This window comes from Typopeltis vanoorti, chromosome 23 (assembly GCF_054136105.1).
Source record: "Typopeltis vanoorti isolate ZY-2024b chromosome 23, IOZ_Tvanoo_1.0, whole genome shotgun sequence".
NCBI lineage: Eukaryota > Metazoa > Arthropoda > Arachnida > Uropygi > Thelyphonidae > Typopeltis > Typopeltis vanoorti.
This window is the reverse complement of record NC_143571.1, coordinates 13,619,151-13,641,382: the sequence shown is the minus strand read 5'-3', so window position 1 is coordinate 13,641,382 and position 22,232 is coordinate 13,619,151. Positions and strand designations below refer to the sequence as shown.

General features: G+C 37.0%; 1 protein-coding gene across 9 annotated transcripts in view; it reads left to right on the top strand.

Annotated features, from left to right (window-relative positions):
• Positions 1-22,232, top strand: part of zfh1 (Zn finger homeodomain 1) — a 432,332-nt gene that overhangs the window by 378,472 nt on the left and 31,628 nt on the right. For all 9 annotated transcript variants that reach the window (XM_090413020.1, XM_090413016.1, XM_090413024.1 and 6 more), the window contains one exon: positions 19,609-19,838. In XM_090413020.1, the coding sequence (XP_090269146.1) occupies positions 19,609-19,838 (230 nt within the window). The remainder of the gene's footprint in view (positions 1-19,608; positions 19,839-22,232) is intronic.

Here is a 22,232-nt window from a genome sequence, read left to right as displayed (position 1 = left end):
TCGGATTTATTGTGGACTGGTTAACAGATAATTTTCAACTACTCCTATTCGTTCAATCACGTGAATGTAAGTCTTCCGGAAGCACTAATTCTGCCAGTGAGATGTGTTTTGTTTGTTTTCACTCAGTCGCACAATATTTCCGGCAGAAGAAGAACGAATTGTTTTTTTTTTGTTTTATTTTATTTTATTTTTTTAAATAAGCAACTTTAAACTTTTTGACATAAAGAAAGAAGTGAAAAGAAACATTTCACATATCTCTTTCTTTCTTTCTTTCTCCTTTTGTATAACTCTGTTGAACTCGCTTGCTTTCAGCAAGTGTCTTTTTAAAGGGGGGGGGGGGGAAGGACAAAGAGCCGAGGGGATACTTTAGAAAATCTTACAAAAGTAAAAAAGGACAAGAAAAGAAATAGTAAAACAATTTATTTTCGATTTGAGAGCAAACGATTCATTTTTGCCGGTTGTAATAAAATTGTAAAGGGAAAAAAATACACCATGGTGTCATCTCAACCGTTAAGGAAGACTTTCTCCATTTCTTCTAGCCGACTGAATTGCTTGTCTGTGTGTTGATCTCTTTCCCCCCGTTCTGAGGAAAGAACTGTTGCCATAACGTCGCTGCTCTGATTCTCTTACGTAAATCATAACTACTACTGCAATCTATCACGCGCATACACAATATCCTTGGAAAGTGTGGCGTTGTTCAATCGGTATTACGTTAGGCTCAACATTCCCCAGTTTTAACTGTTATCAGTGACTTAATCTTTTTTACATTCTGCTAAAAAACCTGATTGAAAAATTAACTTAAACGTTGTTGTGTTTATTGTGTTTAACGTGATTGTGTTTATCCAGTTGTCAGCTAACAACTGGATAAACACTTCATTTGCAGAATGAGATACCAATACACACGGGGATTATCCGCATTTCACAACCTGGATGGATTGTGTAGAATGATAGAAGTTGATCTACATTGAAGACGTCACTTAAGTATATAAAACAGTAATTAAATCTGCACGCTTGTATAAGAACACGTGTCTACTAAGAAAAAGAGAAATGGAATAGTTAGAAAGAAAAGAAATGAAAATGGATACAAATATCATCAAGACAAAATTCCATTTCGGACAGGAGGAAAACAAGAGGAGTAAAGTATCATGGCACAAAATGTACTGAACATTTATTCATCCCGAGGAAAATATCTGAAAAAGGAATGTCAACAGACGTCATCATTGGGAGGAATACAGTACTGTTTATGATGCACTTGAAATCTGAAGAAATTTGAATTTGATATCAGAATGTGCACGAATCGTTGATCATAACATCTGCGGAGCATTTTCCATCCCTAATTAAATAGAATTTTCATTATCAAGGCTGTTTTCAGAGAGGATTTGTTTATAGGAAAGTGACCAAACCATCCCAATTCTACATCTTCCCCCTTTCCGAAAATCAACTCAAACCCATGACGTTTCTTTAAACACAATTCTTATGTACACCTGATCTATTAAATATCCAACTGAAAATAAATTTTATTTTTTTTCATTTGATGATTTAAATGGATGTATTTACTATTCTTTCTTAGCTTTTCATTTTCATCCGCTTAGAAAATGTTTATCAAAGTTATAATCTTCTTAAATTATTTTCCTAATAACACTATAAATGAAACAAGGAAAAGATGAAAATGCAATAAAAAAAAAATCTTAGCTAGTCTTTCAAATGCTTGCCAGGTTAATGTGAATGAGTACTGTTAATTTCCAAAGAGAACTGTTATGTTGTTTTTTTTTTGTTTGTGTATTTCGTGTATACTTTAAAATATCGTCCTTGTATTACACGTAGGTAATTGCAATCTCGCTTCTGTTTACGGAGTGGATATTTTCACTTTGCCAGTAGCATTATATTATTTCGGTACTTAGTGTTTCATTCCGCTTAGGTGAACTGTAAAACATTTTGTAGCGCCAAGCGTTTTTTATGGCATCCAGCCAATAGTTGTGCAAGCAGAATTTGAAGTCTTTCTTCTAGGATTCATATTTCAATAGAATCTTTGGGCGTTAAATCTTATGTGATAGACTTAAGATAACAGAAGAGCAAAGTATCCACTTTCTGGGGTATTCCACATACAGTAAGTATATATATTGGATCAAACGGTACTACAAAACAATTCAACGAAACATCGTTCTTGTGGTGGAAAACGATAGACGCAAAGAAAAATAAACGTAATAATCTTCTCAGATGTCGAGTTGAAGAAGGGAAACATCCAACAAGCCTATAAAATATGATGGAAGAGAATACAAGTTAGCTTGTCGTAGACATGCGTCGTGGATTAGAGCCAACAGAGCATAAATTATCAACTGTCTTTCGCAAGAAACCTGGTTAAAGAACAGCAGCCCGAAGAATTCGGCAACAATAGTGTTTCTCTCGCTCTCTCTTATGTCGTGTGTGTGTGTGTGTGTGTGTGTGTGTGTGTGTGTGTGTGTGTGTGTGTGTGTGTGTGTGTGTGCGCGCGCGCGCGCGCGCGTTCATTCGCAGGTAAACTAGAAAGTTTGGAAGTGGTTCAAGTAAACAGCTAATCACTTTGTCACAGGCAAAAATTGTGGATTTGGAGGCCGTCCAAAAACGCAGAATATCCAAGTACAACTTAAGAGATAAACACCATCCAGCGACCTCGTCTATAGCCTTGTCACAAGTGCGTACCAAACTATTTAACAAGAGAAGATGATTTTCTTCTCGAAGATAAATTCATTACATGGAATATTTCAAACAAACTGTAATGGATGTCGTTTGTAGAAGCTATTCTGAAACGACCTAATCATTGTGGTGAGATAAACAAATAGTTGTTTTTTTTTTTTTTAAACCCGAATGTTCTCTTAACAGAAACAGTTTTAACCTGTGGAGGAAAAAATTAGACAGCAATGATGTGAAATGTCATTTCTGCTTGGCTTTCACTTAATAAGTGTCGTGTAAACTGAGCATTTTTCAGCTTGGTGATTTACTTAAAAACTATCTATTCCTTATTAAGAGGGAATGATTAATGTATATTGACAGTATCGAACAATAATTCTTTACTTGCTGTGCATCTAACCAAACAAAAATTACTGTTTAATTACTTCTGAAACGTGATTGACGAGCTACTAAATATTTTTTTAGCGCGCGCACACACACACACACACACACACACACACATCCAAATTGCTTTCGATGTTTGAACTGCATTGTTCGAGAAACTTCATATGTCCATAGCAAGCAATGCTTATTCTTAGGAATTTTTTTGTTCTTTATCTGGAATACCATTCCGTAGTGTTTTACTTAAGTGAAGAATCGAAATTGCCCTCTAATTACTACTACTGTGGATAATTTCTCATTGGGCTAACGAAGAATGTCCAATTGGGTTGTCATTTACTCTCAATATGTCATTTTCGGCTGTTGCCACGAGACTAAAAATTTCCTTGTCTACAAACAACGTTATTGAAAGTTTCTTTTGTTTTTACGACTTCGTATTGACCTCTTCTTCTGTACAGCAGACCATCTACGTTCTGTATTAGATTGTTGCTACTGTGGGTACTTATTTATCAGTCCTATACTATAATTAGGCGTCATTTCATCTTTTTTTTAACTCTCTCCCTCTCTCTCTCTCTCTCTCTCTCTCTCTTTCTGTGGCTCACGATCCCCCCCCCCCCGCCCACATAAATGTCATATCCAATCTTTCATAAAAAGACGATACGCCGAAGATATGATGGTTAAACACTTGAATTGCAGACATCGACCTTCGTCTGTACGAATATGTAAAACGATTCCAGAGAGAGGAAATGTCCTCTGAAATTTAAAAATAAAACATATGCGAAAGGCATTTTTAAAACAATTTAGTAATCAGACACTTACATGTATTATTTTTAATAAATGGGTACCTGCCGACTTCGCAAGTTGTCATGTATATATTCGCACCTGCTTATACTCCCTCTTGAAGTCCTTAACGTTCCTCATTCAAATACTGTTTGCTTATCGTATGATTCGCAGATGTTGAAAGAACACTTCACTAATAATCGACGCTTAGTCAGTGCCCTAAAGCTTTCTGCTGTTTTATTGTTATGGAAACAGCTGACACTTAGACCCTTAAAAAAATCTCGGGTTCTCAAATTTTCCTTGATTGTCTTGTCTTAAATTCGGATACATTTTGACCGAACAGAAAGGAAAAATGCATCGTTGAATAATCAGACTGCTTGTACATATTCTAATTAATACATTATTTGTTTATTATTAACATCAAAGGGCATTCATTATTACCATTCAGGTGTGTTGTACGATATGACACTGATAGTAATTAAATGTAAGTAAATTACAACCACTTGTATTTTCCCGGTGGCACATTACGTGAATAATCCAAAAGCTCTTGCTGTTGTAACTCAAACTACTTTGTTTGTTGCGAGTGGACAACGAAATGGAAAAGTCCAGCTAGCTTCGAACAAGCGTGGTGGAAAATGCACTCTTACAGTACGCAATAAATGCAAGTGAATTTTAGTCATTTCCTTTTGATTAACCTTTAAATTTTTGATAGGTTCCTGATTAACGGATGGTCTGCTTCGGGATGTTGCTGATTCGAAGTGCACTACGCTACAAAATTTGATCCGGGCTTTAATCTATGAGCGCGGTGTAAAATACAGAAGTGTTTGATTAATTCCAAACAAAAGTCAGCCAGGAATGAAGAAGAAAGGAAAAAAAATAGCCCAGTATTTCTGAAACTGATTTATCACGTGATAGGTTGTATTATATGTTGCGGTTGACAAACTAAAATAGTTAAAAAACAATCATAATACGTATTCTTTCAAATATTTTCCTACTTTTGGAGTACATCCACCAGTATTTTTACAAACTGTGGAAGCTATGTTTACAAAAAATTTAAAAAAACATCAATTCTCTTAATAACTTTCTAAGAAGTCTTTAAGTGAATGTAATCACCAAAGAGTTAGGTATTGTGATTATATTCAACTATAGAAAAATTCCGTTGATCATGAATCTGAATATTTATCCATTTAGTGGATCGGAATTAACATAATCCCCCCCCCCCTCTCTTAACTGCGCTAACTCCACAGGCCTGTGCCAAGCTCTCTGTTAGTTCATTCCACCCTCTCTTCCGTGACTGCAGCTCTGTCTCTATCCATGTTTTTATATTGATTTTATCAACAAATATTTCTTTTCTAACAAAATAGCGCTTGCAAGTGACAGCAGCGTTATGTGGATTGACTTTTCCGACGGGTCGTAGAATCGTCATAACTGAGCGTATAGGAATGAAAACCTGCATGTATGACAGAGCGTCAGATGGATTCTCCTTCACGTGTGAGGTGGCCTATTGAGTGGCAGCTTAATCGGACATTCTCTTCCGCCGAACCAATTCCACATATCTGAACATGCTGGAAATTTCATCATATTTCAATTCAGAGATCATATCCGCTTTCTTCAACTTTTTTTTTCATGGAAACTGCTGAAATTTTAAGGATGGAAGACAGGGAGGGAGGGACGACCCATTCTCGGTTTTCCTCTTTAAGTCATCCGATCTTCCAAACTTTCTGGAAGAATTAATGAATAAACATTGAAACTAATAGTTAACGTGTATGTCTTACCGTGCTTTATAACAGATTAATGAATAATTTAGGGCTAGAGAAAAAATAATAATTACAATAAATCTTGCAATTATTATTATGTCAGGCACGAAGTGAGTTATACGCCTTCACCTCTTGGCTACTACAACTGGATATCTCCTTCTTTGACGCGAAATTTGTATCGTTAAGAGGCCAAGATGGGTCTTGTAAACTACTAATGTTTTAAGAAGGAACCGGTGTAGAAAATACAGAATAAAATTTCTCTAGTTATTGATAACGTTTCGATTCCGATAACACCTAGCTTCAAAAGTAGCTCGTAGTTACAATCAGTAGACTTCCTTACCAATTGGCAACGAAGTCCCAATCTATCTTCCCCCCCCCCCCCTCATGAATAACTGCTCGAAAAAAGATCTATATTTGAGTAGTCTAGCTGCCCGCGACCTTCGAAAAGGTCGAACCCGTAGTCTTTGTTACAGTAATACGATTATCATTGGTCATTTATAAGTGATTTGTCTCCGAATTAAGTCTCAAAGAGTGGACTGTTTCTTTCAATAAGAAATCCGCAAGCACATTATTCGATGATGCCCAGTTCCTGACCAATACTAACAAGTGGGTCAACAGCTTATTGTACTAAGAGTATCAACACAGACGATCCCAATCGATTGTATCAGATTTGTCTGGGTGCCAAACAGCCTGTTGTACTTTCCTTCTCCGTCATGAATATTGCATAAAGACCAAGAAAATGGAACAATGCATGCACTAAAACGGGAAAAAAAGTGAGACTGTATCATTCTTCACTAACATATTCTATTTCATCTATTTGCCCGGAATGGGAACTCTACCTGTGGTACAGGTGGAAAGAGACCACCCTTTAGTCAATGGAGAACAAATTGGATGTTTAAGGCCTATCTTATTCGTATGCATAGTGTGGTGGATTATGTTTTCCAGAAAGTGACATATATATATATATATATATATATATATATATATATGGATGTGTGTGTGTGTGTGTGTGTGTGTGGATATGTCATATATATGTCAAATTAACGGATGAATTAAATTTTATATTTTATTGCACTAGATGGCATCATTAATTCAACAAATAATCTAATAGAAAAAGCTACAAATTATTTATTAATCACTGCATTATAGAATTGGCATCATTTTTCCGAACAGAATATAAAAAGTGTGCATTTTGAATACGTAAATCAGGCTTTAAGCAAGTTCGTAAACGGTGATCGATTTCATTTCTATCTCCTGATCTGAGACTTAACATCGTACTGAGCTGCAGGCCACAAACACCACCCTTTACTGGGCGATAAAAATGTTTTGAGAAATGCTAAACCATAATTATCTATTACAAATCAAGAAGAAAAAAAACAGGAGTTCTCCCCCTTTCACCCGGGTAAGAATTTAATTTTAAATTATATTAACGATCTTCTGATCTTAGTTCTCTTTGTAGTTAGCATCTGAAATTACATTATCAAAGACTAAAAAAAAATTAAGATCTTATGCTAAAACTCACATGAATACATTTCAATAAACCATCCACCCACCCACCGACTGACAAAACAATGACGTCCAACAAAACAAGATCGGTGATCTGCTAATTCAAATAATGTGGATAATTAAGTAGCAGAAAACAACAACAAAATGGGAAGACTGTTTTCTCTGAAACGTTCACGGATGCTAAGACAGTGTGTGTGTGTGTGTGTGTGTGTGTGTGTGTGTGTGTGTGTGTGTGTGTGTGTGTGTGTGTGTGAGAGAGAGAGAGAGAGAGAGAGAGAGAAATACACAAACCCTCTGAAAACCCAATGCCAATCACACCCACGAAGGGGTGTAAACCTAAATATGGGCGGAATAAACTAGATAGGGTTCCATCTTTAGAAAACAAAGATGGACCCTTCACACAAACTTTCAATGAAATTCATCTATTTTCTGACGACCAACATCTAAGTGGGTATAAAGTGAAGTAGCGCTGAATTATCCCGTCAGGCGGAATTCGTTTGGTTTTTCACCAATCTAAACGAACCGACTTTCACAGTGCATCCAGCTTATAGTATAGATATACAAACAGAACGTACCTTTGTAATAATCTCAACAAATCAGCTCTAAATTAAGTAGCCGTCCTCCGGTTATTTGCATAATGACCTCGGTATATTGCCGAGCAACATATGTAAGGACGTAACTATTAAGAATAAAGTGTCAGAAATAATATTTCTTTGGTGTTCTCCATAATTATTCCAGAATGAAAATGCTAGTATTGCCTCGAAATAAAAACATTTTACTATAAAATCATCGAAACAAAACATCATAATTTTTTTGTGATACCGCAAAGAAGATGACCTTTAAAGTCCACCACCCGCCCAGGTTGGCTTTCGCAACCATACTTTTAGAATAACATAGTTGGTTTTTCCGATTGTGGAGTGAAAAACTCAGGAAGAAAATCTTTTCACCTTCGTAAGACACCGACTAATTCACCTTTTTTTTTAACTGAAAAATCCTGATAAGAATTCTTCGCATTCTAGACGGGGTTCGAATCCAGGTTCTTCCAACCTTTGTCGAAGTCCGACTACGTTACCGAGGCTCGTTGATATTTTTAAATGATTACTGCGCGATATTTGTAATTTTGAACGATGTGCTGTTGCTTTCCAAGCATTCCAACACGAAAACGTGGATCCCATTACTAAGAAATGATTAGGAAAGCAAAATGAATCTAGATTTCCCTTCTCAGCAAGTGCGATCCACTTTCAGCTATTTTTGTTTTTCGCGTACTACACTGGAACTGCGTTCATCCTCACTTGTTTATTTTGCTGTCTCTGGGAGAAAGAAACAAAAATCTCTGAAACAGTCATCCAAGTCTTCTCATTTTGAAGCTATTTGGTTTACGCCCAATGTCATTAGGTAAAGAAGAGTAATAAGAGGAAAGCTGCTTCCCCAGTTTGGAGGGAGGAAAGGGGGAAGTAAAACGCACTTAAGTGGTTTCCATTTCACAGAGCAGGATTCCATATGCTGCGTGTGTGTGTGTACTGTATATCAGAACACAGGTATGCCGCTACCTCCCCTCCTACTCATTACTGAGCCTCGTGTCTCCAACCCAGAGTTGATCTTAACATTAACCGTGATATCCACAGGAAACTCATCAGGAAGGCATTTAAATGATAGTGAAGCTTCTCAGCAAATAATTTTATGGCTAATTTAATCGAGTAAGGAAATAACAAGTGATGCATCCAAGGTTCCATTAATTTCTTATTGATCTTCTCACCATTATCCTCTCCTTGATCACAGTCAGTATTGGGAGTGGGACAAAGCAGTTTTTAATGAACCCCAACGTTCGTTTAAAGAAGTGTACACTTTTAATCATTTACCTGTGTATATATAGAGAGAGAGAGAATAGGAAAAAACATCGCTTGGAATAAGTCCCATAAGTCATTCTGGTTAATGGATTTGAACGTTTCATTCACCCCTCCTCTTCCTTCCCTAGCCTCCAGAAACGGTTAAGGAAATAAAAAAAGAAATGGTCAAGTGAGAAATTATCTGTGTGGCTTAATCTGATACCCTCTAACTGCCCGTTGTGTATCCGAAGTGAGTTTGTGCGTTCGGCAGACCAAATCTGGGCCCATGTGTACAAACACGCGACATGATATATCTAAAATACCAGGGTTGTCTAAGTATTACTCCTTATATCCTGACTCCGAGAAGAAAACCTTATACCATGGTTTAACAGGAGATTTTTCTAAATCCTCCACGGAGTTGTCAGGCTCCTCTTGTCCTCCGAGCAGCCTAGCAGGGAGTCGCCACCAACTATATTGATCACTTCTAGTAACCCTCTCCTTTTATTCTCTTTCCCCCCCCCCCTTCTTTCTAGGTGGATTTTCGCACGAATGTTCGAAGCTAAAGACTTCATGGCTAAAGTTTGTACCTTAAGTACTACATAAAGAAAAAAAGGTAATTTTTTAGAGCATATCTACCTTTTCTATCGTTTGACTATTTGCATGTAGTGTACGAAATTTGTTGAAAGGATAGAAAGAAAACATGTTGGATTGGATAGAGAAATAGATCGATAAAGTGAGGACCAAAGAGTGTGCGGAGACGTTACTAATCGAGATTATTTAAGTGGAAAGAGATATCTTGTACGAGAAAATGTTTTTCTTGGTCCAATTATTCATAGCATACGTTACTGACATTATTTGATAAAGAATATAATATGGAAAGATTTATGAAATGGCCTAGAAGCTTGTTTCACCAAGTTAAGGAAATGGAAGACTAAATTTATGTAAACAGAAGTGTTGCATTTATCAAATCTTAAACCGATCACTTTCTCGCTATTTAGAAATCCACTAGTAACTCACGCATTGATAGCTATGCTTAGATTTCTCGCAATGAATTCCATACGCTAAAAAAAAAAAAAAAAAATTTAGCATATTTGAAAAGTTAATTTAAACTTCGTCTAGACATTAGGAAGTGCTGTAGATGATTTTTTTTTATTTTATTCCAACCCCATTCTATCTGTTCAAATTACACCATAATTTATAAATATAAAGCGAATCACTATTGACCATCTTTAAAGCATAGCTCTTAGAAATTATGGTTTATAGTATCAAACATTTTCAGCCATTATAAGTTGATCAAAATAACTGTTTACCAAAGATATGCAACAAAGTATGATCAAATCAAACTAGAATTTTTTGTAGTTTATGTCTAGTTTGATTTGATCATGCTTTGGAAGAAGAGGAATAAGATAATGCTTCAAAAAAATTAAATCATAAAAGTATTTCTTAAAATCTAAAAAACTTATGTTTTCATAACAGAAAATATAAGCAATAAAATTGCAAAAAAAAAAAAATTCTCATGCACAAATGTACAATGTAAAATAATTCCAGCATATATTGTTGCGTCATCATTTCGACATATAAATCCTGTATACTTCTTGGAGTGCATATTTTTATTCTTTTACTATAATACTGTTTGTTTTGCAATCTTAAGAAGGTGCGCTGATTTCATTAGGGCAAGAATATCAACAAAAAAAGGGTCGAGTTTCTTTTAAATATGTATAATAAAGGAGACAATTTTTCTTCCTTTTTTTTTTATTGCTGAATATCTGAAGATTCTTTGTGATGATGCATTCAGTAAATATTTAAACCGAAAAAAAAAAAAAGGTCCGCGATTCTCTTAGTTTGGTTTATTACAATAGACTAACGAACTATAGTACAATTACTGACGGTGCGCGTGTTTTCTTCTCTGTCATACCTAAACATAAAAGAACAAGTGAGTAGCAGTGTTGTCGACTTTTAATGGGAGCAAAGACATTGTGCAGATTCAGACGGGAATCAATGTGTGTTGTCTGCGCCAATGGTATAGATGAGCAAGATATGCCATCGCCACTGTATTGGTTAGACAAATGGAACGGGTCGGGTTTCCTAGAGAAGGAGGGGGGGGGTGGGGGGTATTGGGCACAAGGTGAGGCGGAATCGATGTCAGGGAGCTGATGGCCACGGCTGTTGGCAGCCCTCACGTGCCGCCACCGAGTCACCGAGTTCCAGCGGCCGGCATTGACAGGTGGATGATTTATCACAGTGCGCAGGCAGGCAGCCTCAATTTGTATTGGGCTACGACTGCTGCATTCAGATGGAGATGAATGGAGGGGCTGACTCGCATCTGGAAACTGAAATACAGTCATTAGTCGGCCCTCAGTGGAGGCTGAAACCTAAGGGAGGAAAAAAAAAAGCCATCTCAGCGTGGGAGGCATGTATATGTATTACACGTGCACAAAAGGGCAAACGAGGAATTTAAAAACGGCGTTCCATGCCCCGGCATGTCAAAGAGTAGCCTGTTATTAAATTCAGCTCTAGATGCCACATCCGGGCATTTCAGATTTGATATGCTGCATCAGTCAACACCCTGGTTAGTCGTTCGACTGCCGCTTCGTATTTTTGGACTCTTCATTGTCCGGCTCTCCCGGAGATTGTACGGCGTGTTCCAAGTCGTGGTTCCGTGTGTACAGTTGGCGTTGAAAAGTTCATAATGTCCTCACCTCCAAAACTCCAGGAAGAAACTTCGCAAAATGCCATCACTGAACGTTTTCTATCCCCCTTTCTCCCCGCCCCTACACCACCCACCCCACCTCCTCCCGCCCGGCATTCTGAAAGTTGTCCTTTGTCGTGTGTGATTTTCTTGAGAAGCCCGTTTGCAAAGAGGCGAAGACGGAAGCACTACGACAATAGCAAGCGATATGGAGAGCCAAGAATGGCATGGAGTCAAGCCGCCGTTAGCGGCAGGCGCTCGCGAGATGAGCCGCATACGATGGCGCGATATTACCATATGGAGAATAGGTGTCTGGATGGGGGTCGTAACGGCCTGCCTCGACTGTGACTGGGACGGCTGGCACGGACATAAAAGCTCTCGAGCTGCGGGAGCACACGGTCTTATCGCGCAGCTGGCGAGACACAGGTGATGCCTGTTAGTATGTAAATCACACGGCACGGCGGTATTGTGAGTCGAGCGGCGACGGCAAACCACCTCTACCTGGCTCTAAAGCAGTCCGCTATCGCCAGCCTGATCAGAAGCCTCCCGTTTCGGAGGAGTAAGTGGAATACAGCCGGGCGCATTAAGGGTGAAGTTAATAAGTTGGGGTAGGCGGACCACCGCGTGCTGAACATCTCTTCTGACCTGTGCAGAAGGCCACAGAGGACCAAAAGCGGTGCGTTTTATCGTTCCGGCAAGCGGTTTTTATTGTGAACTCTGTAATCATACGAGCTGCTTCCAGCACGCGATATGCAGTAGGGAAGGATATGAAGAGACCCAAATGAGTAATTTATTTTTGTAGCGGACGGCTTATGCATGTGTACGGAACAGAAATAACAACTCTCCTCTAGTATCCCTAACCCCTGCGAAACGAACTTCCCTTTTATATTGGTTCTAAGATAAGATTACTACTTTAAATATGAATATTATTACAAAGCCAGAATGGCTCGTGTGAAATCCCTTGATAAACCAAGCAACGGGCACACCAAAAGGTAATAACTTTTCAAAACGCCTTTCTTGGTTACGGAAGAGATTGGGAAAATGCCGAATTCACACCATGGCGAATGTCTTCTTACGCTAATCTTCCAGTATTCTCTCACTTATACTGGGCGAATACATATATAAGCTAAAGCGGAAATATGTACGCAATACTTGGAAACATTTAATAAAAACGTGAGACTTCAATGCGGGCGCCATCTTCCGAGTTCTCATTGCAACTCGATATCAAATAGCAAGCCCTACTTCCACGCACTGATGTAAGGGCATTCTCCATTCGCTATATTGTTAATTGCTATCTGAGCAAACATAACACGTCAGTAGACGCTTTAAGGTGCCCGAAATAAACTATTCTTTCACCGTTTTTTTTTTCTTTTCTATTCTTTCCGGTTACCTCACCTATCTGAAGAGCTACAGTTACAAAGTACAATTTTCTCATTAGATTAACAATCTTATCGAGCAACGCCAGTCGACTTTTGTCAGAGAGATAAACGACGATGACCTGGAAAATGTCTCACGCTGACATTACAGTAAAAGTTCCCCCCCCCCCCCAGACCGTCGCTGTAAACTCAGACAGGGAAGGAGGGAGGGAGCCGTGATATCCGGGGCTACCCTACTAGCATGTTGTGTGTGCGTGTGCGCGCGCGCGCGCGAGTATCAGTAAAAACGGCCACTTGCCAGAGCTATACACCATCGTTCACCGTTGTGTGTGTGCGCGACCTTGAAGCGGAAGTTGTCGATGATCGCAGTGCCACCTGGTAGACACTACGGGAAATGCTGATCAAGAAAAGCGGTGAAGGAAAGCAGTGCTTTCTCGGAATGATACGTAAATGTTAAGAATTTCGTTATAAAATGCTGAGGAGGTCAAATTGCATCAAGGAGCATTTCTTTTCGAGTTCCTGATTTTCGCTCGCAATAAACCCTAATAAAATTAAGTTATTAAGATCTTACACGATTTATGATATCCGAGTAATTTAGGTCCTGCAAACTAAGATCAGCAGAAGGTCTAAGGGAGGAGCGGCCGACGAAATGCCACCCTCCTAATTTCAATCCTGCAAACTAAGATAATCTCTTTATTTGTATCGCGTTACCGCTACTTTTTAGTGAGTAATAAACGAACCTGCGGTATGAAATCGCAAGAGGTCGAATCTTTCATCAGTGCCATCTGCCGGTGGGCGGTAACATCTGTCCGCAGCAGAAGGTCATCCCGTCGTTCATGAAACGGTCAGGAATTCGTGTTCAGCGAACCACAACAGTAGAAGGTCTAAGGGAGGAGCAGCGGACGAAATGCCACCCTCCCACTTGTTCCTGTTCCAGTCCAGTGGGCCGTGGATGAAGACGCTATCAGATGTCGGAGACGGCCTGACTCAGGACAACGACTAATTCCCCCTAGACTGGCTGTGCTGTTAGCAGCCAGTGCAGGAATGGGGAATGCCAAGCGATACACTAGAAAACTGGCGTTTCTTTTAAGCCTAGCTTTATCAGCACTCCCTCCCTGTTCCCCCCCCCCCCCCGATAGTTAAAGTTCCCACACTGTTCGTTTCTTATTGTACCCTCACATATAAACTGGGGGCGTGTAGAGTTTGTTATACCTCCCATTCAGTAGTAAAAGGGGAGGGTTAGCGAATGCCAAACGTAGTTCGAGGTTTGGTTACTCCGTGGCGCTGATAGAATCTTAATTATGTCCAGTGCACTGCATGCCCTAGCGTTCAATCCCTTTGATCAGCAGTTCATAGCGACGTGCTGTAACCGGTCTTGTCTAGCTGGACACCAGGGCACGGGAAGGTTGTTGCTATACATAGAAATGTTAATGATCGACGAGTATATGACAGTGCAAGGTTTGAAGTGTTGATTTATGAACTATGGAATTGTTGTGGTGTTTTTGAGCGACGTCATGGGGGACAAATTTTTCTGTACTTAAGAAACACTGCAATTTGGTAAGATTTTTTTTTATTGCACGTAAAGTAATGGACTTTTATATTGTTTTCTCTTTTGTGCTATAATTACATTTGTGAAAATTATCATGACCAAACATTTTTGTCCATTTTTATCTTTGTCCTATTCATTTGTGTTCCCTTCTTCCTTTCAAAAACATTACTCATAAATATATCCCGAAAAGTGTGAAAAAGTGCCATATAAATCATGCATAAAATGTCTTTATAGATTTTTTTTCTTTTTTTGCCCATAATATGCATAATTTAAAGAGAGAACTTTTTTTCTGTTTAAAAACATGTATGTATGATTGTTTAAATATATAAAAAGAGTTGCTAACGTTATATAGAAATATTCATCTTGAATCTAATGAAACAAACTGTGAAACTGGAACTCTTAAGAAATATACTGGAATACTTAAGAAATGCACAACGAAATATGGTTACATATACATTTGCATAAATGCAAAACACTGGATCTATTAACAGTATAATTAGTGCATATCTGCAAACCCTTTTGCGTTGGTGTCATGAAAATATCGTTTAATTCTTCTATTTGATTGGTATGTACCTACAAGTCCTGTCAATCTAGCATAAACTTTTCTGTTGGGTTAAAGCCAACTATTTCCATGCTATTCTGTAACTAAAATTGTGCGATGAATTCAGTGGAGAGGGAAAAATCTTGTTAAGTTTTCAAACAGTTCTTCCTCATGTGCGTACTTTTCGATGCAATATGCATCCTGACTTCAAGTACTTTCCTGCTCTTTTTTTTAATATTTCTCAATCCGTTGCTTTCAGAAATCACCACTCTTGATGTCCATCCAGAGCTTCGTTTTTTTTTCTGCTTGTTGTAAAGCTGGAAACTTTTATTTTATTTTATTTATTTATTTTTAGAGCGAAATGTGTTTTAGGTCCTCCCACTAAAACTCCTACAGTAGTTGGAGAGTTTCTAAACATATACAATAAATGACAGTATATACACACACACACACACACACACACACACTGAGGATTTTTTTTTCTCAGTACGATACAAAAATGATGCAACATTACTCTTGTGATTTTTTAAATATAATTGTTGCTTGGATTGCATCATCAGGATTGCAACCAATCACAGCAGTTCAACGTGAACTTATTCTTTTAGTATTAGTCAGTTCTTGGGATTATAAATTCTGTTTATTGTTTTAGAGTAAGTCTAAGTACATACCTTTCACGGCTTTTAGTAGTTTATTTTACTGAGTTAATAATAAGATTCTCTATAAATATAGAGGTGCTTGCATTATTACATATAAATTTTATATGTAATAATGCAAGCATCATACGCATTGCATACACGCGAATAATAAAAAGTTTAGACATGTCCACCATTATGTCAACTTTCCCCTAAAGGAAATATGTATACAGTCTTATTAATATGTTTAGCAATACACTATTTTAAAAAAATAAAGTAAGTATAAAATCAAACGTCCAATCAGAACCATGAATTTGACTTAGCTAAATGTACATTTTTGTGCCACCTTTTGAAATTATTTAGAATGACCTGAGGGAAATGATTTTTTTTTTTTTTTTACCAACTAAGGAATTTTTTCTCCTTAGATGTTGGTAGAGGCATACCATAACTGACATCCCTTGAAGTTTCTTAGAGCTCGGTGTGTACTATATTTTGATGAAATAGGTTCACGTTATTCCTTTGAGTTGTAAGGGACAGCGGCTACGGAGATAGCAGTTTCAATTGTGGCCAGCAAGAATTCCTCTCTTGACGAATGACCCACGTGTTGAAAGCATGGGGTCAAAGTTGGCATTCTGCCCAGCCAGCGTGAAAATTGTGATGTCAGTCATACGTTCAGGGACAAATAAAAGGGACATGAAGCGTTCTGTAAATTACGCCAACATATCTGTTGTGATTAATGGAAGCCGAAAAGGATGGCATGTGCTTCACCAACTATACATATAAGAAATTGAAAATTTAGCACCCCCATCCTGCACACTTTTTTTTTTTTCTCTTCTCCCTACATGTCGTGTCTCTGGTTGTATCGTGGAAACACTTGTCCAGTGCTGTTTACTGTAGCACTAACCACTAATGCCCTCTGCGTTTAGAGTACTTACCAGATTTTGTTTTTGCTCCAAATGGGATTTTCTTTCCTTCTGCTCGTTTTTGGAACAAAAAAAGGCAATAGAAAATTTTGATAGAAAAAGATCATTGACATTTTCATATTATATATATATATATACTTGCTAGTTTTTAAATCTAAGCCAAGTTATTGATTGATTTATCAGATAACAGGAAAAAATGTTGCTATTATGGTTAAGGTTTGTTTCCTTTGTTGCATTATTGGTTATGTGTGTGTGTTCCCGCACTTGGACCATGTAGGCATATTCACGTGATGTAATCAACAAGAAAATCATCCTCTTCTGAAAATAAGTAAATAAAATAATAAAATTAATGCGACACATATGAAAAACGCTGCACTAACCAGAGCTAGTAACATGATTCCATTTTCATGTTTAACTTAGTCTAAAAAGACTTCGAGCTAAGTAGAAGAAGGTAAAGTTAACTATATAAATGGAATTGCGCTGTGCTTTCAATGACTCCATTACTGCTAAGTATTTAATTTTAAACTACTATTAATTACTATTTCAAAATCAAAAGAATTGCACGACAATTCGGGTATAAATCCCCCACGTCTCAAAAGAAGTAGCATACATTCAACTTTTTTGCTATGCTGATTCCTGATCTCATGAAAAGCGATATCCACTCGCATAACTATTGAATGTAAGTATATAAATCCCAAATACAATTTTAAACACACAAAAAATTTCCGAAAACTAGCAAAAGAATTATTTAAAGTGTGTCACGTGAAAAAAACACCTTCATGTAGTTCTTAGTTTTCTTCTTTTTTTTTTTTATTTACTCCTACATTCCTGCTCATTATATCAAGAATGAACCAAGACATAATGAGCAGATATATAGAAGTAAATTAGAAAGAAAACTCATGAGTATATGAAGTCGTTTTTTTTCATATAATGGAAAGTGTTTGTGCAATGGTGAATAAAATCATCCAATCAAGAACAAAACTGAAATTTGGGGATCTTTTATTTCAAATGGAAAAATTTTGTTTCGAAATATTTAGACGCTAGCTACCATGGACATCGTCTAGCAATCAGATTTTTAAGAACCGTTTGCTAGATATTATCGTCGTTTCTAAATATATCCTTATCAATAAAATTTAATAAACTATTTCGAGGGAAAAAAGCAAATAAAATTATAACTATAATTTAAAACGGGAAATCAGTAAAATAAAAAATCGATAACATAAAATAAATTTCATTAATAAATTGCGAATATCATAGCTAAAATAAAATAAATGAACTAACTAAAAAGAATAAAACAAAACAGTAAAAAGTGCTTACGAACTATTAATACAAACAGCTCAGAAGATATAAATAATGCCTAGAACCGCACTAGAACTTTTAAGAAGTCTATTTGATCACTGGGCGCGTGCGTGCGAGTACGGATTGCCAGAGAGGGAGGGAGAGAGAGAGAAAGATTCTCTACAAGATATCCAAAGTTTCGAGAGTATGCCTTACAACGGAAACAGCACTTCTGTATGTGTGTATCTATATGAACATTGTAGAGAACATAGATGTATACAGTATGTATGAAGGTAGCTGCAGATCTCGTGCCCTTCTGCTGACGGTTGTGAATAATACATACTTCGATTCGGAATTTTTGAATTGTCCAGTCAGCGACAGAAATGCATACAAATATTCTTCGTAGTTAATGTATAGTTGATACGACTGTTCTGCGTCTCTCTCACTCACTCTTGTTGTCGTGAGGTATTTTATTTATTTATTTTTTGTTTATGACTTCTTCCCTGTTGATCAATATCGCCTGTTTTCAACACTACAGTTGAGCAATACTATTTTTTTTTTTACTTTATCACCTGCGAATAAATCGCATGACAAAGAAATGTCACACAAGAGTGCATATCATTTGACGTATACTGTTGCTTCATAAATTGGAAATTTCTTCTGAATTTCAAATTCTGCCGTAAAACTCGGTTTCAGGTGCGGCACAATGGTAATAAAATTGTTAAGAGAAAAAATTCTGCTTTCTGCTATCATCACTCGCATTAAAATTACAATCAACCACATAGTTGATGATAAAACTGTGTTATTTAATTTTTTGATTAGAGAGCTGTAGTGAAACGTGTGTTTCCCTATTTGACAATGAATGACTAATAATGTTAGGCATTCTTCACAAACAAAAGTGAACTTGAATTTACATAAATACATATCATAATTGTTCTTAAATCATCGGTGTATTATTTGAATGGGTTGACGGCCCCCAAACATACTCCCCCTCCCGAATTCAACATATGCAGACTGTTTGTTGTAATTCTTTATTCGCCAGCCTAATATAGAAAATATTACAACAAAGTATATTCTTTCTACATCTTTGATAATGCGACTCGCGTGTCGTACAAATTAAAACAAAAGACTGATTAAAAAAAAACAAACATACCTTAAGTTGGTATATCTGGAAGTGAAAATAGAATAATGAATGAATTAATTAATTTTTAAAATTTTATGAAATGAATATGACAAGCGGATATCTGCGGGGCGAGAAATGTGACCCACATATAGGGTTGTGGTTTGACACCAGTGACTTCAAGATTATCGTCACGTATTTCTACCGAGCATGCGTAGTTGTAGCATTTTTATTTCATTCTTGTCGTCTAAGATAAAAATAATATAACGATAATAACTACGACTACCGTACACAAAGAGACAGAAAAAAAAAGAAAAGAAAGCATTACTGGAGAGGATGAGAGCAGATCTTGAAGTAACTACGATGTTGCGAGGAGAGAGAAACAGTTTGTAAGCCTTCAAAAACTGCAGCGCAATAATACAAGAATAGTTGTGACTAACACTAAGACGCTACCATAAGTAAAACAGGATCGCGCCGTAACCCACGCGCTTTCTACAACAGTCAATCTCGTTCTCACTCTAAAAGAACTTCCTTTTGATGTACGAAACACGTCTTTTCTTATCGACATTCCTCTTTGTCTTTGCAGATGGCGCTAAGATGCTGAACGATTGCCTAAAGTGTCCCCACTGTGACAGCGTGTTCAAGGGAAGCCAGGTTCTCCAAGTGCTACGAGATCATCTTAACACGGTGCACACAGGTGGCAGCACTGAGCAGAAGGCAGACGTCAATACATTCGGTTGTACAAAATGCAGTGCCACGTTTTCCCAAAAGGAACAGCTAGAAAAACACGAGATTCTCCATTCTTCTTCTGTTCAGGTAAATAAAGCTTCTTGAAAGTATAAGAACATAAACATATGAAGCTGTAGCTCTTTTCTTTCTCTAACTCAAAGTCCGATCACTGCACCTGCAGATTAAGTTTGCAAAAATATATAACGAGTTGCTGGTTTTTATTCCATAAATAAAATAGACGTCAATGATTTAATCTACATACAGATTTCGTTACGAATTTTTACGAGGAATGAGAGTTTCAAATCATTAACTAAATTCGTATGTTGATGTCCCCTCATGAGTTCTGAGACATCAAGCCATTATTTTTAAACGTTAAAAAATCCTCACTGACGTGAATTATTACAAATTTACAGATATTCATGGCGGTTAACAAGTATAATCATGAATAATTAAAAGTTTAGTGATAGCCTGGCAGTTTGATCGTAAATGAATGCCTCAGAATGTTTACGGCACACACACACACACACACACACACACACACACACACACACCGTTTACAGACATAATACTAATCCAATAGTCTTAGTTGCTTAGGCCCTAATTCCAAAACAATTCGACTCTGCAGAATGCAGACAAATCTAATAATTACACTGAGCTATAGAGGAACTACCTAAAAACTAAAAAACAAGAAAATTATATGTTGTTAATTCGATATAATCATTTAACTAACTTTTTTTAGGCTTGTTTGTTAACAATTTCTGATAATGAGAACCTGTTAAGTGTTGAAGGTCAGAAATGCATCAAAATTATTGTGAATGTCGTAATCGGCGAAAGTGAATACGGGATGGACTCAAAAAGAGACTAAATGATTGTTCTGGGACTTTCTATACAAATTAAATAATTAAGCAATTCGAAATAAACTGAGAAAGTATTTCAATATGATTACGTAAATACTACAATAGCATTGTTCTTTCTAAAAGAAAATGCAGAGATCAGATTTGCTTTCTCCTAATGATAATCCATTTTTCAATAAATAAAAAAAAAAAAAAACACTTGCTTGATTTCATGCACAACATTCAATTTTAATGCGAAAACTCTGCGCTACTAAAACTTGTCTGAGGTACAGTGAAGTTAAGGACTAAAATTCTTTTTTTTTCCTTAACCTTTCTTTCTTTCTGAACCTAAAGTGTAAACTTAATATTGAATTAATTAAAACTATATTATAGATGCAGTTTAAAAATCTTATAAAGTTACTTTAATGTTGCCATATTTTCTACCTTAAATCCTGTTTAAAATATAAAAACTGCTTTATTCCGACTTGCACATCACAGCCCTTTCGACGAATTGCTGTTTGGATAATAATGTATGACGAATAATTCGACATTAACATCAAGTTAAAGTGATGAACTCATCACTTCTAATAATTAATTAATTGTTTTTTATACTTGTCAGTATTAATATGAATGAATTCTGTGACTCCTGCCTGAAATGCTTGTCTAAGATGACCTTAAGGGACTGTATCCAGTAAACTGCTGAGTAAGAGGTTGACCTGTTGTGACCTATGCCTTTCGTTTTCGAAAGAAAGGCATCAACAATTTGTAGATTTCAGATTACTGGGTCTTTCTGTATCCACCTAATAGTAATCTTTTGTTAATACTTGGTGGTATCCAGTCAGTCATCCCAAAACAGAAACTGAAAACAAAATACTTTTCTTTCTCATTTTTGTTTAGTCGCATTCATCATTCAAGATTAGCAAAGCAAAATCTCGTAATAAACGATTACAATTACGAATATCTTTTTGATTCAAAATCTTTAATCACTCTAAAATTATAATCAGTTGCATACGAGAAGATGAGCGTTAAGGCGAAGGTATGACTTTGGATTTTGCAGCATGTGCTATTCTCAAATATGTATTGACAAACGCCAACGCTTTTCTTCCGGATAGTCAGGTTTTCGTCTTAGCAGGCAAACGTTTACAGAACACACACCGTTTACAGGCATAATACTAGTCTAACAGTCCTGGTCGCTTGAGCCTTAATTCCAAAACTTCTAACGATCACGTGCTATGTGGATGGTAGCATAAGTGTATACGACATCACAGACAATTCGAAGAATGATGATTATAGAAAACACCTAGATTCGTATCCAAGAGATATTGTGATACGCACATTGCTGTGTCCTTTCAACAAACTGCAGCGCTTATATAGTATTCCCCAAAAGATATATACGTTGGAGTATTTGTGGAAAGCGCAACCAATAATACGGTTACGCCATCCATACATATTTAGTGTCAGAGGTATAAAAACTCAATAACTAAATCACTTAATATCTAAATCCTTTTTTTTTTTTTTTTCAAGCTGTTCTGGATGACAGGGGTACTTTCACCACCAGCAACCTTCTATCTATCCTATCCCAATGGCTTTAACAGGCCTTTAAGGCCCACAACCTTCTAAGCATGCTTGGATTTCGTAACCGAAATAC